Here is a 15,820-nt window from a genome sequence, read left to right as displayed (position 1 = left end):
CAAAAAAAAAAAAAAAAAAAAATGGGAGAGATTTTCTTGTTAACAAGCGGCTTCTCTCTCCAGTCAAAGGATTAGGAATGGAACAACCTAGCAAAACACAAATCTCTTAGATAATAACAGATCTACTCCAGCCAAATGCCACTGGAAAAAACTAGGGCTCCATCCACATCAGCCAAAGGCCAGATGGGGACCTAGACTTCCACCCTCACAAGACTGCAGCAAACTGCCCCAATACCCTGCCAAGGTAGGGTGCAGGTGATGCCTGGTGGTGTGGGGTGTAGTTGGTCTGGGGGTTCTTTTGGGTGGGAGGGCTCTTGACTTCACCACAGAAAAGAATTTAAGAGCAATTCTAAAGTATAACTTAAGACAGAATTTATTAGAAAGAAGAAACGTGCTCAAGAAAGCTCATGGGTACCTTAAGAGAAAGGTTATCTTTGACAAGAAGTTTCACATAATTTTACAAAGATCATTAAGCAAACTATTCCATGAGCTAAGAGTGGAGGGCTGCAGGCATTTGGTCACGAGTTTTCATTACCATCTCTCAACATTTTAAGGTCACAAGGAACTTCTAAATAATGAAAGTTACTGTACAACTAGACTGGGTCTTTTTTGAGAATATCATGTCTATGTTTGGGGTAACTCCCTACTGTTTTTGTGATTTATTGCACTGGTAGTTCCACATTCCAACCCAAGAGGTGGTCAGGTCTGATATGCCTGACCAGTGGGGTGGACCAGTAAGAAAGACACTGGAATGCTTAACCACCCTGTTTCTATCTAAGTTAGACCTACCTGAGAAAACTTGCCTAACTACATCTAAACTACGTGCTGTGCTAACTGTGCGTGCCTCACTGTGAGATGAGGTCAAGGAAGCTAGGACTTCCACCCCCGCTGGCCAGTCGTGGGTCCTTTCCTGCTTCCCCTTCTCCCCTTGAAACCTCCGTGGAGACCACATGGGAGCCTGAAATTCCACCTCTAGCTGGCAGTGAAAAGGCACCCCTGCCTCTTCCCACCGGGGTGGTATCAGAAAAGGCCTGGCAGAGTCAGGATCGTCACCATCACCACACCCACCACCGAATCAGTGGAGACCACGTGGGAGCCGAAATTCCCACCCTGTCAGCAATAATAAGACGCTCCCTCATCTTGGCCGTCAATGGGAGCTGCATGGGGACCTGGACATCAGCATCCCCCTGGGTAATGAGGTGGTGACCCTCCACCTGCCAGTGGGTGTCAAAAAAAAAAAAAAAAGCAAGTTAAAAGATTTAAATAAGATCCAGAATCTCATGACATAACATGATTTTGGAACTATTTGAAAAAGAGTTTAAAGCAACCATGATGAAAATATTTCAATGACAATTACAAACCCTTGAAACAAATGAAAATGCAGAAAACCTTGGTTAAAAAAAAAAAATAGAAAGCCAGCCAGGCACGGTGGCTCACACCTGTAATCCCACCACTTTGGGAGGCGGAGGCATAGAGGATTTCCTGAGCTCAGGAGTTTGAGACCAGCCTAAGCAACCTGGCAAGACTTCGTCTCTACAATAAGTCAAAAAATTAGCCGAGCATGGTGGCACATGCCTGTGGTTCCAGCTACTTGGAAGGCTGAGACGGAAGAACGGCCTGAGCCCAGCAGGTTGAGGCTGCAGTGGCCATGAGCGTGCCACTGCACTCCAACAGAATGAGATTCCGACTGACTCAAAAAAAGAAAAGAAAAGAAAAGAAATGGAATGCCTCAGCACAAAAATAAGATACAAGAGCAGCTAGGCACAGTGGCTTATGCCTGTAATTCCAGCACTTTGGGAGGCAGAGGCAGAAGGATCACTTGAGGTGAGGTGTTTGAGACCAGCCTGAACAAAACAGCAAGACCCTCATCTCTACACAAAATAAAAAATTAGCCTGGTGTAGTAGTACATACCTGTAGTCCCAGCTACTCAGCAGGCTGAAGCTGGAGGATCACTTGAGTTCAGAGTTCCAGGCTGTGGTGAACTCTGATTTTTTTTTTTTTTTTTTTAGTTGGAGTGTCACTCTGTCTCCCAGGCTAGAGGGCAGTGGCACACTTACAGCCACCACAGCTTCAACCTGCTGGGCCCAGGTGATCCTTCCACCTCAGCCTTCCAAGTAGCTGGAACTACAGGCACACGCCACCATGCCCGGCTAATTTTTTTATTTTTATTATAGAGATGGGGTCTCGCCAAGTTGCCCAGGCTGGTCTCGAATCCCTGGGCTCAGGCAGTCCTCTCACCTCAGCCTCCCAAAGTGCTGGGATTATAGGCATGAACCACCACGTCCGACCTAAGATATGATCTCACCGCTACACTTCATCCTGGGCAACAAAGCAAGCCCCTGTCTCTAAAAAAAGAAGAGGGAGAGGGGGCAGGAGAAGGAGTGGGAGCGGGCAAGGGAGAGGGAGAGGACCACCACCACCAGTGGTGGAAATATAAAATAAAATAAATTAAAAGTGCATTTGGCCGGGCTCGATGGCTCAGCCTGTAATCCCGCGCCTTTGGGAGGCTGAGGTGAGTGGATCGCCTGAGCCCACAGGTTCGAGATCCGCCTGGGCAGCGAGACCTCATCTCTACAATAAATCAAAAAATCAGCCGGGCGTGGTAGCACGCGCCTGTAGTTCCAGCTACTCGGAAGGCTGAGGCCGAAGGATCGCCGGAGCCCAGCAGGTCGAGGCTGCGGTGGCCGGGAGCAGCCACTGCACTCCAGTCTGGGCGACAGAGTGAGACTCCAACTCAAAAAAAAAAAAAGTGCATTTGATGGGCTTAATCGTAGAATGGAGGGGACAGAGGAAAGAATCAGCAAATTGGAAGATAAATTGAAAAAAATAATAAACAGAACTTCAGGAACCTGTGAAACTATAATAAAATATCTAATGTTCTTGTCATCAGAGTTGGAAAGAGAAGGGAAGGAAGGTGGGACAGAGAAAGTGCTTGAAGAAATAGTAGCTGATAGCTGGGCTCGGTGGCTCAGCCTGTAATCCCAGCACTTTGGGAGGCCGAGGTGAGTGAATTGCCTGAGCCCATGGGTTCAAGACCAGGCAACTTGGTGAGACCTCATCACTACAAATAAAAAAAAAAAAAAGAAAGAAATAGTAGCTGAAAATGTCCCAAGTTTGGCAAGAGATGTAAGCCTACAGATCAAGAAACCAAGCAAACCCTGTATAGGATAAGCCCAAAGCAATCCACACCAAGACAAATAGTAATTAATCTTCTGAAGATAAAAGAGAGAGGAAAATCTTGACAGCAGCCAAAGAAAAGCACCTTGCTTCTATGGGATAAACCATTCGAATAACAGCAGATTTTTTCATCAGAAAACACAGAGCCTAAGAGGAAGTAGCACAATGTTTTTCAAGGACACATTGAAATAAATAAATAACGATACAGAATCCTAGGCTCAGTGAAAGTATCCTTCAGGAATGAAGGGGCAATCAAGACATTCTCAGACAGAAGGAAAACTAAGAGACTTTGTTGCCAGAAGACCTATCTCTATTATCTCTTTTTCCATGTGTTTGAAATTTTCCATAAGGACATTTTTGTTTTCTTTTTCTGCAATCTCCCTGGATATGACTTTTGCTCACTTTCCTATTGCATTCTTGTTTTTTCCTTGCTGATTTGTAAGAAAGTTGTTTTTATTTAACCTATGCAGGCAATCAGTCCTTTATTGCTCATACAGATATAACTACTTTTTAACTTCTTGTTTGTCTTTTGAGTTTCTTTTTTTTCCCCTTTTCTGGCCAACACTTTGATCTTGAATCTTTCTTTTTCTTTACAGAAATTTTTCGTATTACAGCATATTCTGACCCAAATGTTTTGACCTGTTATATGTGTTTACCACAGGATTATTTTGTCTGTAAATTCTGAACCCAGATATTTTTTATCAGAATTATACCAATCCTAATATTTATTTCAGGGGCAGGGTCTCACTATGTTACCCAGGCTGGTCTTGAACTCCTGAGCTCAAGCAGTCCTCCCACATTAGCTTTCTGAGTAGCTTGGACTACAGGCATGCACCACTGCACCCAACTTCTAAACCTAATACATCAGGAAAAAGTTTCTTGAGCAAGCTGCATGAAGCCAAGTTAACTCCTTGATCAATTCCTCTATAACCAAAGTTAAAGTCTTTCTAAATTTTCCTACTTTAAAACTGATTTTACAAAGTTTTTTATTCCAATCAATTGCTTTCAAGTAAATGCCACTAAGAAGATTTGATTCTTCTCTCAGTCATTTTTAGTCCGTGTCTGATTCTACCAGTTTCTTTATTGCATGCTATCTGCTGTGTCCATTATTTCTAACTAGCCCAATTTTTTTCAGGAGAAACTGAGTTATCTAAATGTTATCAAATTTTTTTCCATTTGAACTTTAGTCAATAACCAGTTTAACATGGTCAGTTTTTGTCTCTGTCAATTTGGTCTGATTTTTAATTTTTTTTTTTTTTGAGTCAGAATCTCACTCTGTTGCCCAGGCTGGAGTGCAGTGGCATGCTCCCGACCAACACGGCCTTGACCTGGTGGGTTCAGGTGATCCTTCCACCTCAGCCTTCCAGGTAGCTGGGAATACAGACATGCGCCACCACACCTGGCTAATTTTTTGATTTATTGCACATGCTTGTGTCTTCTGAGTTCTCACCAAGTTGCCCAGGCTGGTCTCGAACACCTGAGCTCAGGCCATCCTCTCACCTCTGCCTTCCAAAGTGCTGGGATTATAAGCATGGACCATCGCACCTAGCCAATTTTTAAAAATGTTTAACTGTGGTAAATAAAATCTGTTCACTTGATTTTGTGCAATTATTCTTACAAATCTGAATGGATCTTGCATTGGCCTAGCTCCGCCTTCCCTCCTCGCACTTGCCATGTGCACACTGGCTGGAGGATGTTTCTCGGCCCCTCAATGTCAGTCTTGACCTTGGGTCGCAGCCTGTCTTTTCCAAAGATGGCCACAACCATTTCCCATCTTATGTGCACCTCACGTCTAGCATCCTCCTACTGAGCGGTGGAGTCTGTGTCCTCTCCATCTTGCGCCCCAGTGGACCTTGGAGCACCTGACCACTCGGTTTTGGCAAAAGTGATGGCTTGTGTCTTCTGAGGCGGAATCATGCAGAGGCAACGCATCTGCCCCTTGCTGTCTGGGAACACTTGCTCATGGGCACCAGCCACCATGCTCTGAGGGAGCCCACATGAGCCTACATGAAGTCACCATGTCGGAGGCCACAAAGAGGCACCCAGTGGACCCTGCCTCCAACTGAGGCCCCAGCTGAGGGCCAGCACCAGCCACTAGGTTGTGAGTGGCAATCCCTCTAGATGCGCCTGGCCACAGCCTTTGGGCGTTTTCAGCAGAAGCCCCTGCCAGTCTGGAGCAGAGACAAGTGGTTCTCATTGTGCCCTGAATTCCTGGGCCCACCCTGAGTTTCTGACCCTCAGACTTTCAGAGCAGTAAAATGTATAACACTGAGCTCCAGGGTGGTTCCTAATGCAGCCGTCCAAACTGGAACACCTCGCCAGCAGAGTGTGCTACTGTTTTGTATGTGCCTGTCGGGGCCGGGGTTTTAAGAGTGTCCCCTCTCACTGGGTGCGGTGGCTCGTGCCTGTCATTCCAACACTTTGGGAAGCGGAGGCAAGAAGATTGCCTGAGCCCAGGGGTTCAAGACCAGCCCGGCCAATTTGGCAAGACCTTGTCTCTATAATAAATCAAAAAATTATCCAGGCTTGGTGGTGTATACCTGTGGTTCCAGCTGCTCGGAAAGCTGAGGTAGAAGGATCACCTGAGCCCAGAAGGCTGTGGCTGTGGTGGCCATGAGTGTGCCACTGCACTCTAGCCTAGGTGACAATGAGACCCCAACTAAGAATGAAGGAAGGAAGGGAGGAAGGGAGAAAGGAAGAAAGAAAAGAATGGTGACTCACACCGTTTACTCCATAACTGCTGGGCTCAGAACTACAGGTGTGCACCACCATGCCCAGCTAACTTTTTGATTTATTGCAGAGTCAAGGTCTCGCCAAGATGCCCCAGCTGGTTTCAACCCCTGGGCTCAGGCAGTCCTCTCGCCTCTGCCTCCCAAAGTGCTGGGATCACCAGTGTGAGCTATCGCACCTGGCTGCAAGTCACCATTCGTATGTTGACATTCTAACTCCCAGCGCCTCAGAACCTGGCTGTCTTTAGAGACAGGGCCTTTGAAAGAGGAGACTAAGTATAGTGAGGCCATTAGGAAGGGCACCAGTCGGACCTGGCTGTTGTTCTCATGAGAAAAGGAGACTTGGACACACAGAGACACCAGGAGGCCCACACACAGGGAGAGGCCACACGAGGACCAGTAAGATGGTGGCCACCTGCAAGCCTGGGAGAGTGGCCTTAGGAAAATCCAGCCCTGCCGAGCTTGATCTTGGACTTCTAGCCAAGAACTGTGAAAGTGTTTCTGTTGCTTTGGACAGTTTTCTTTGTTGCCCACAATAACAAGATTCCTTAGTAATCTATTAATCTAAACAAGTGTTACTCCCTGCACATTTCAAGAGGTTCGGTTCTGTCCGTCCTGCTCGTACCCAAGGCATCAGGATCAGAGTCAAAGCCACGGGTCCATGAATGTCTCTATTGCCCTCATCTTAGTAGCTTCCAACTGGCTGTCCCCGCCAGCTCCACCCAGCAGGCTGGGGGACCCCCCCCATCCCTGGTTCCCCAGCATCTCTCACCCAAGGCAGTGAATAATAAATGGATTCCTGACCAGATAGAGCCCAGGGCCAAGGACATTGCTTTCTCAGGTAAGAGGAATTGACATTCAAGGCTCTTACTCTGCTCCCAACATGCTTTCCCAGATGCATCTTTCTGTGCCCTCCCTCAGACTTGTCTCTTCAGTGGAGGCAGCAGAGTCTCCAGAACCCTGTGTGAGCCTCCTCCCTGCCCCGTCCACCTCTACTTTCCCTCCCTCTCTCTCACCACCATGCTGCTCTTGCACGTGCGTCTCTCTCTGGCTGGAGTGCTGTTCCACATCCCTTCACCTAGTTTACACCTGGTCACCTTTCATATCTCGGGACAGAGGACACTTCCTCAGGGAAGCCCACCCTAAGGAAGCCACATCCTCTCCAATGAGGTCTGACCCCGACAGTGTGGAGGACACCCCTTCCTAGCCTATCCTTCCTCAGAGATTCTCCTAGGACTGTCTTTTAAATGTCTCTCTACAGCCTTAAGTGACCCTCCTGTGTCAGGCTCATGATCCTTATACCAAACAACCCCTGTTGAGATCACTGTGTGGTTTCTGTCTCCTGGTTGGGCCCAGATGACCCAGACACGCTGAAGCCTGAGGTTGCTCCCTGTGGTCCTCCTTCCCTCCCACTGGAGTCAGACCCGCTCCAGGGCGTTCTCCCCCACCCGCTGACACCCGCTGTCTCTCCCAGGCATCGCCCCAGGGAATCTCCACACATGGTTCATTCCTTCTTGACATTTGCCTCCCAGGACCCAGCCTGGCACAGCTTCCCATCATCCTTGGAATAAAGTCCTCGACTTGGCTTTCTGTCCCCTGCCTCCACCCCAGGACAGACCCTTCCCTCAGCAAGCTTCTCCCTGGCCTCGCCCACCTTCCAGGTCATCCCACCAGGCCCAGTGGCCTTCTGGAAGTTCCACAAACACAATCAGAACACCCCCACACCCCCCCGGGTCTACACTCACTGCCTGTCTTTGGCAGATGCTCGCTCCCTCCTGCCACCCAGCCCTCTTCCGAGGCACTACCTGCCCTGAGAGGCTTCCACCCACCCCTCCACAGCTCCCTCTTGACTCTGCGCCTTTGTCCTGCCCAGTTTCCTCACAGCGCTCACCGCCATGTGTCATGTGACTTAAGACACTTATTTATTTATTCTTTTTTTTTTCGAGGTGGAGTCTCGCTCTGTCACCCAGGCTGGAGGGCAGTGGCACGCTCACAGCCACCGCAGCCTCGACCTGCTGGGCTCAGGTGATCCTTCCATCTCAGCCTTCCAAGTAGCTGGAACTACAGCCTGGGCACCAACATGCCCGGCTAATTTTTTGATTTATTGTAGAGATGAGGTCTTGCCATGTTGCCCAGGCTGGTCTCAAACCGATAGGCTCCGGCAGTCCTCTCACCTCAGCCTCCCAAAGTGCTGGGATTATAGGTGTGAGCCATCACGCCTGGCCTTTTTTTTTTTTTTGAGTCAGATTCTCACTATCACCCAGGATGGAGTGTACAGTAGCACGCTCATGGCCACCGCAGCCTCAACCTGCTGGGCTCCGGCGATCCTTCCGCCTTAGCCTTCCAAGTAGCCGGAACTGCAGGCGCGCACCACTATGCCTGGCTAATTTTTTGATGTATTGTCAAGACGAGCTCTCACCAAGTTGCCCAGACTGGTCTCCAACCCTGGGCTCAGGCAATCCTCTTGCCTCTGCCTCCCCAAGTGCTGGAATTATAGGCTTGAGCCACCGCACCCGGCCTATTTATTCATGTCTTGACCTCCCTCCATAGAGGAATGTCTCCCATGAGGCCAAGGCTTTGTCTTGTTCACTGCTACATCCCCCTAGTCTGGATTAGTACCTGGCATACAGTAGGTGCTCAATAAATAATACTTGTTAATTGACTGGCCACTCCCTCCACCCAGAATCCCTTCCCTTCTCTTTCCTGCCTTTCCTGATCCCACCAAAGGCTTGGCCTCGTCTCCACTCCTCCAGGAAGCCCTCCCTGACTAGCAGGGCTCTGAGCCCTGGAAGGTGGCTTGTTTTTGCCCCTCACTTACTATGGGGTCTAGTTTTAGGCGCCAGGTAAAGTCTGAAGTGGAGGTTAGAGGCAGAAGAGAGCAGACCAGCTTTATTGGGGTTGAGGTGGGGCGGAGGGGGTGGCCAGAGGCCCCTAGCTGGGGCTGAGCTGCAGGGAGCCAGGGTCACCATCACTTCTTCCACTGCTTCTTCTCATAGTCCCAGCAGGAGGCCAGGCCTTGCACCGGGTTGCCCTTCATGTCCAGGATGCGCTGGAGCTGCCGGGCCTTCCACTCATCTGTCAGCGTGATGGGCTTCTCGGGAAACACTGCAGGGACGCCAGGGAATAGGGGGCTCAAGACCCTGCCAGTCCCTCCCACCTGCTAGCCAGGGGGGCTCCAGCCGCAGGATTGGGGTGCCCTGCATGGAGGCGCTCCTCACATCCTGTCTGCGCCCCCAGACTCTCCCCTAAAGCCTCGCTCCAGGGACCTCTGGGTTCCGATCCCAGCCTTGCCTTAGATTTGCTGTGGGAGCTGGGCCAAGGTCCATCCCCCATTCGGACCCTCAGTTTCCTCACCTACCTCAGTGACCAATGGTCATAGGAGCACTGATCTGAGACCACCTGGATCCAAATCCCAGTCCCACCACTTCCTTGCAGTGTGACTTTGAAGACGTGAGTTCATCTCTCTGAACCTCAGTTTCCCTACCTGTCAAAAGCAGCTCTTTTGGGAATGACAGAGGAGTTTTTAAAAAAGAAAAAGAAAAAGGCCGGGCATGGTGGCTCACACCCCTATAATCCCAGCACTTTGGGAGACCAAGTTGAGAGAATTGCCTGAGCCCACAGGTTCAAGACCAGCCTGGGTAAACTGGTGAGACCTCATCTCTACAATAGACCAAAAAATTAGCCAGGCGTGCTGATGCCCACCTGTGGTTCCAGCTACTTGTAAGGCTGAAGCAGAAGGATTGCCTGAGCCCAGCAGGTCGAGGCTGTGGTGGCCGTGAGCGTGCCACTGCCCTCCAGCCTGGGTGACAGAGTGAGACTCCGACTCTAAAAAAAAAAAAAAAATGCTGGTCCCATCCACAAGGAGTGGAGTATTTGTAAAGCTATTGATACAACGTTAGACAGACAGCAAGCACCTAACATGTTATCTACTATAATTATAATTGCTGAGTTTGTTCCCACTCACAGGGAGGGTCCAGGATGAGACCACTCGTTTTGCTTCCTGAGGGAGTAGACAGAATGTAGGAGGTGTCCACTTAAAAACATCTGGGGGTGGCTGGGTGTAGTGGTGTGTGCCTGTAATCCCAGCTTCTTGGGAAGCAGAGATGCAAGGCTCACTTGAGTTCAGGTGTTCAAGTCTAACCTAAGCAACACAGCCACACCCCATCTCTAAAAAATGTCAAAAAATCTGTCGGGGTGGGGGTTTCTAACAGCCCAAAGGCTGATGCACTCACAGGGCATCTGAGGTGCCTCGATGTGTGGATGAGGAAGCCTGGGGGGCCGGACCTTCCAACACCACTCACGACCGACTCCCAGTCCACCTGACTCTCAGTCTGCCTAACTTCCTCCCTAGTCCTCTCTATCCCAGGGCATGAGCAGGAAGGGGTCCACCCTCAGGGGTCCCTATCATGTGCCAAGCACGGGCCAAACTCGTCTGTTTCCCAAAGACTCCCTCACTGACTCCTCATGCAAGGCAGGATGTCCCAGCACATTTCCACAGAAGAAACAAGGTGAAGCCATGAGGGGAGGCCCCAAGAGGGAGGCCGGGTATGGCAGGGCTGCCAGCTCTTCCTTGACACCTCTCCCAGAGAAGCTATTCTCTCTCGCTCTCTCTCTCTTTTTTTGAGTCGGAGTCTTACTCCATGGCCCAAACTGGAGTGTGGTGGCACACTCACGGCCACTGCAGCCTTGACCTGCTGGGCTCAGGAGATCCTTCTGCCTCAGCCTTCCAAGTAGCTGGAGCTACAGGCATGCGCCACCAGGCCCAGCTAATATTTTGATTTATTGTAGAGATGGGGGTCTCACCAAGTTGCCCGGGCTGGCCTCAAACTCCTGGACTCAAGCAATCCTCCCACCTTGGCCTCCCAAAGTGCTGGGATTATAGGTGTGAGCCACGCACCTGGCCTCAGTGCAACTATGCTCAAACGTGATGAGTTTGAATCACCTGAAGGACTGTGGAAATGGAAATCGCCGGCTCCAATCCCCGAGTGTGACCAGTGAGGCTGAGAATTTATGTTTTCGGCAGGTTCCCAGGGTTGCTGTCGGTGTAGGGATGGCACTTTGAGAAACACCCCCTGAGGTAACAGAAGTTCATCTGGACATGCGCTACCAGCCAAAGACTACATTTCCCAGCTTCTCTCATAGTAGATATGGTCACGTACGTGGTCCTTTCTAGCCTATAGGATGTGAGCAGAAGTAGCATGAGCCACCTCCAGGCCTTAGAGGGGAGTGCATCATCTTTACTTTCCTCTCCTTGACTGGAATGCAGGTTTGATGGCAGGAGCTGGGGCAGCCATCTTGTATGTCAAGATGCAAGCTGCACCTTAAGGCTGGCAGAGCAGCAAGACAGAAGGGTCTGTGTTGTGGCATCTCTGTGCTTAGTTGGATTGCTTCTCTGGGGTTTTTTTTTTTTTTGGTGAGAAACGGATAAAGCTTCATCTTATCTAAGTTCTTGAATGTTGAGGACTCTGTCACAGCAGCTAAAACACTATGCTAAAAACACATGGTCAGTACACAACAATCAGTGACAACACCATCATGACCACGTGTCAAGCACTGGCCTTCAGTCACTCTCACTAGATCCACATAAGAACCTGAGATGTGGCCGTTATTATTCCCATTTTATAGATGAGGAAACTGAGGCTTGGAGAGATAGACCCCCCAACACTCAAACCTGGGACATGCTCTGTCCTCCACCCTCCACATCCCTGGGGAATTTTCTACTCTTCAGATGAGTGCTACCATGGCTCCCTAAAGAGCCTGGCTGGGGGCTCTGGCCACCAAGGTCCAGCCCACAGCTGGGCGAGGTGCGGCCACTCACCATAGACATGCTGCCACCAGATTAACAGAGCCGTGAACCCGCAGAAGAAGAAGACACAGCCCACCACTGTCTTCCACTCATTGGAGCGGCGGTTCATCTCCGCGAAGGTCTCGTGGAACTGGAGCCGGTACACTGGAAGCAGGTGGGTGCAGAAAGTGCCTCAGGAACATCGATCCAAGGACCTGGGACCAGCTTGGCCCCGGGGCCAGCTCAGCCCTGGGGTCCCCACCTCCCACTTCTGGCAGTGCATGCTGTTGATTTACCAAACTCTTTTTTTTTTTGAGTCAGAGTCTCACTCTGTCACCCAGGCTGGAGTGCAGTGGCACCATCACAACTCACCGCAGCCCTCACTTCCTGGGGTTCAAACAATTCTTCTGCCTCAGGCTTCCAAGTAGCTGGGACCACAGGCCACCACACCAGGCTAATTTTTTTTTCTTAATTGTAGAGATAAGATCTCATCATATTGCCCAGGATGGTCTCAAACTTCTGGGCTCAGGCAGTCCCCTCGCCTAGGCCTCCCAAAGTGAGACACCACGCCCAGCCTCATTTTTAAATAGAGATGGGGGTTGTTGCTATGTTGTCCAGGCTGATCTTGATCTCCCGGCCTCCAGTGATCCTCCACTTCTGTCTCCCAAAGTGCTGGGATTACAGGCATGAGGCACCATGCCCAGCCTAATTTGTTTTCTTTTTTTTTGAGTTGGAGTCTCACTCTGTCGCCCAGACTGGAGTGCAGTGGCCACTCCCGGCCACCGCAGCCTCGCCTATTGGGCTCCGGCGATCCTTCCGCCTCAGCCTTCCCAGTAGCCGGAATTACAGGCATGCGCTACCACGCCCGGCTGATTTTTTGATTTATTGTAGAGATGAGGTCTCGCTGCCCAGGCAGTCTTGAACCCGCGGGCTCAGGAAATCCACTTACCTCAGCCTCCCAAAGGCGCGGGATTACAGGCTGAGCCACCAAGCCCGGCTCTAATTTATTTTCTTATAGGCCTTAATCTTATTGTTACATTCCCAGAAGGTAGAACAGTGCTTGGTTCAAAGGAGGTACTCAATCATTTCTAGAATGAACGAGTGAACTTTCAAGTTCTGCTGGAGATTCCTGGAGAAATCAGGGTCACCACGCTCAGAGATCAGACCTCAGGTTAGCAGCACTCTGGGCTGAGGGACTTGCTCACAGAAGGGCCCTGAGGTGGGATGTGCAGGACACATTCAAGGAAGGGAGGGGAGAGGTTAAGCTGGAGCTGGGGGGTTCTCCGTGGAGTGGGGTGGAACTGAAGGTGACAGAGTAAGAAATATTATCTGCTGGGCACGGTGGCTCACGCCTGTAATCTCAGCACTTTGGGAGGTGGAGGCGAGAGGATTGCCTGAGCCTCTGAGTTAGACACCAGCCTAGGCAACATGACGAGACCTCATCTCTACGGTAAATAAAAAAATTAGCCAGACGTGGTGGTGCACGCCTGTAGTTCCAGCTACTTGGAAGGCTGAGGTGGAAGGATCGCCTAAGCCTAGAAGGTCGAGGCTGCAGTGGCTGTGAGTGTGCCACAGCCCTCCAGCCTAGGTGACAGAGTGAGACTCTGACTCAAAAAAAAATAAATAAATAAATAAATATAATTGACAAGCACAAACTGCTCAAGTTTAAAGTGTACAGGTTGATCACGGTGGCTCATGCCTGTAACCCAAGCACTTTGGGAGGCCAAGGTGAGAGAATTGCCTAAGCCCAGAGAGTCAAGACCAACCTGGACAACTTGGTGAGACCGCGTCTCTACAGTAAACCAAAAAATTAGCTGGGCATGGTGGCATGTGCCTGTAGTTCCAGCTGCTTGGAAGGCTGATGTGGAAGGATCCCCTAAGCCCAGCAGGTGGGTTCCAGGCTTGAGCCACCGAGCACATCAAGAAGCTCCTCTCAACTGCATCTATGATTATGCTAATATGGCGCTTCTCAGAGGAACTCTTAGCCCCTCCCACCTCTGGGGAGGGTAAGGGCTGGAGACTGACTCCCTGGTGATCGACCAATTCAATTCCATCGCGCATGCCCGTGCACAGACCCTCCATAAAGCCCTTGAATGCCACGGCTCTGAGAGCTTCTGGCTGGTGAGCACACCCGTGTTCCGGTGTGGCCATGTGTCCCTCTGTATCTGGCTGTTCGTCTGTGGCCTTTGTAACATCCTTGATAATAAACAGCAAATGTCAAGTACACATTTGCCGAGTTCTGGGAGCCATTGTGGCAAATGATCGCGCCTGAGGATGAGGTCTCAGGGAGCCCTGCTCACAGCCAGCAGGTCAGAAACATAGGCGACAACCCTGAACCCGCAACCGGCACCTGAAGGGCAGCCTTGGGGGGTCTGAGCTAACTCCAGGCCGTGTCACAGGTGAACGGAGTCGTAGGACACCCGCTGGAGGAGAATTGGAAGAAATACAGTTGATCTTGTTTGTTTGTTTTATCAGGGTCTCACTCTGTTGCTGAGGTTGGAGTGCAGTGGCACGATCACGATCACGGCTCACTGCAGCCTCAACCTTCTGGGCTCAAGCAGTCCTCCCGCCTCAGCCTCCTACTGGGACTGCAGGCATGCGCCACCATGCCTGGCTAGTTTTCTTTATTTTTTAGAGATACGAGGTCTCACCATGTTGCCCGGGCTGGTCTCAAACTCCTGGGTTCAAGTGATCCTCTTGCCTCATCCTCCCTAAGTGCTGGGATTATAGGTGTAAGCCACCACACCCAGCCTTGTTTCTGCTGGTAAGAGGGGAAACATATCCCAGAAAATAACCTGAGCAAAGACCCAATGGGCACAGGAGGTACAGGGTACTCTGGAGAATAGCCAGGGCCCAGAACTGCAGAAGGGTCAGGGCCTGAACAGCCTTGAATGCCAGGACCAAGGAGTCTGAGCTTGAGGCTGTGTGGAGTTGTCCCCCTGGGGACACTCCCTGACCTGCCCCTCGACGCATCCTGTTCTTCAAGGCCTGGCCTGGCTCCGTCCTCCAGGAAGCCTGTATGCACAGCCTCACCTGTCAGCGATGCCCAACCTCAGCTGAGCGCCCACCGGTATACTCAGCCTTTCTTTTTCCTTTTTTTTTTCGGAGTTAGAGTCTCACTCTTGTTGCCCAGGCTGGAGGGCAGTGGCACACTCACGGTCACCACAGCCTCAACCTGCTGGGCTCCGGCGATCCTTCCGCCTCAGCCTTCCAAATAGCCGGAACTACAGACGCACGCCACCATGCCTGGCTGATGTTTTTTTTTTGTGATTTAGTGTCGAGACGAGGTCTCACCAAGTTGCCCAGGCTGGGCTTGAAGCCCCGGGCTCAGGCAATCCTCTCACCTCAGCCTCCCAAGTGCTGGGATTATAGGCTGAGCCACTGTGCCCGGCCACTCAGCCTTTCAAAGTGTTCCACCACCTGGAGCTCCTCAGACCCACCTGAGAATCACTGGGCCCCGTGTGCTCTGGGGTAGACAGACCCAGGGGTAAGCCTCAACTGCCCCACCATGGGCTCCGAGTGTCTGGCCAGTCACTTCAGCCATTTGGATCTCTGTTTCCCATCAGTGACTGTCTCATGGGGCTGATGTGACATGAGGCGGGCTCATGCAGGCCACAAGCTTTGCACAGTTATGGGCACCTCACAAGCCCTGAATAGGTAGTGGCTAACATTATTTGTGTGTGTGTGTGTGTGGATTGGAGTCTCACTCAGTCATCCAGGCTGGCATGCAGTGGCACACTCATGGCCACTGCAGCCTCGACCTGCTAGACTTAGACAATCCTTCCACCTCACCCTTCCAAGTAGCTGGAACAACAGGCGTGCGCCACCACACCCGGCCGATTTTTTGATTTATTGTCGAGACAAAGTCTCGCCAAGTTGCCCAGGCTGGTCTCAAACCCCTGGGCTCAGGCGATCCTCTTGCCTCCACCTCTCAAAGTGCTGGGATTGCTGGTGTGAGCCACCATGCCCGACTATTACTATTATTATTATGATGATTACTCTAAAAAACCACCTGCCAGCCGGGTGCAGTGTGGGGAATGGGAGGCTCCCAACATCAAGGGTTCTGCCCAGAGGCCCCGAGCGGACACAGCATGGGGCCGCCCAGGGTCAGAGGCCTGCCCCCCCCCC

At 50.9% G+C, this 15,820-nt stretch overlaps 1 protein-coding gene across 1 annotated transcript in view; it reads right to left on the bottom strand.

Moving 5' to 3' along the window:
• Positions 1-8,810: 8,810 nt before the first annotated feature.
• LOC103252018 overlaps positions 8,811-15,820 on the bottom strand; it is a 9,611-nt gene continuing 2,601 nt past the window's right edge. The window contains exons 3-4 of the mRNA XM_008050608.1: positions 11,726-11,857; positions 8,811-9,012 (exon numbers count right to left, since the gene is read on the bottom strand). Of these exons, the coding sequence (XP_008048799.1) occupies positions 8,876-9,012; positions 11,726-11,857 (269 nt within the window). The 3' untranslated portion in view covers positions 8,811-8,875. The remainder of the gene's footprint in view (positions 9,013-11,725; positions 11,858-15,820) is intronic.

The sequence above is a fragment of the Carlito syrichta genome, unplaced genomic scaffold (genome assembly GCF_000164805.1).
Source record: "Carlito syrichta isolate Samal-C Ts95f unplaced genomic scaffold, Tarsius_syrichta-2.0.1 Scaffold153555, whole genome shotgun sequence".
Taxonomy (NCBI): domain Eukaryota; kingdom Metazoa; phylum Chordata; class Mammalia; order Primates; family Tarsiidae; genus Carlito; species Carlito syrichta.
This window is presented reverse-complemented; position numbering and strand designations above follow the sequence as displayed.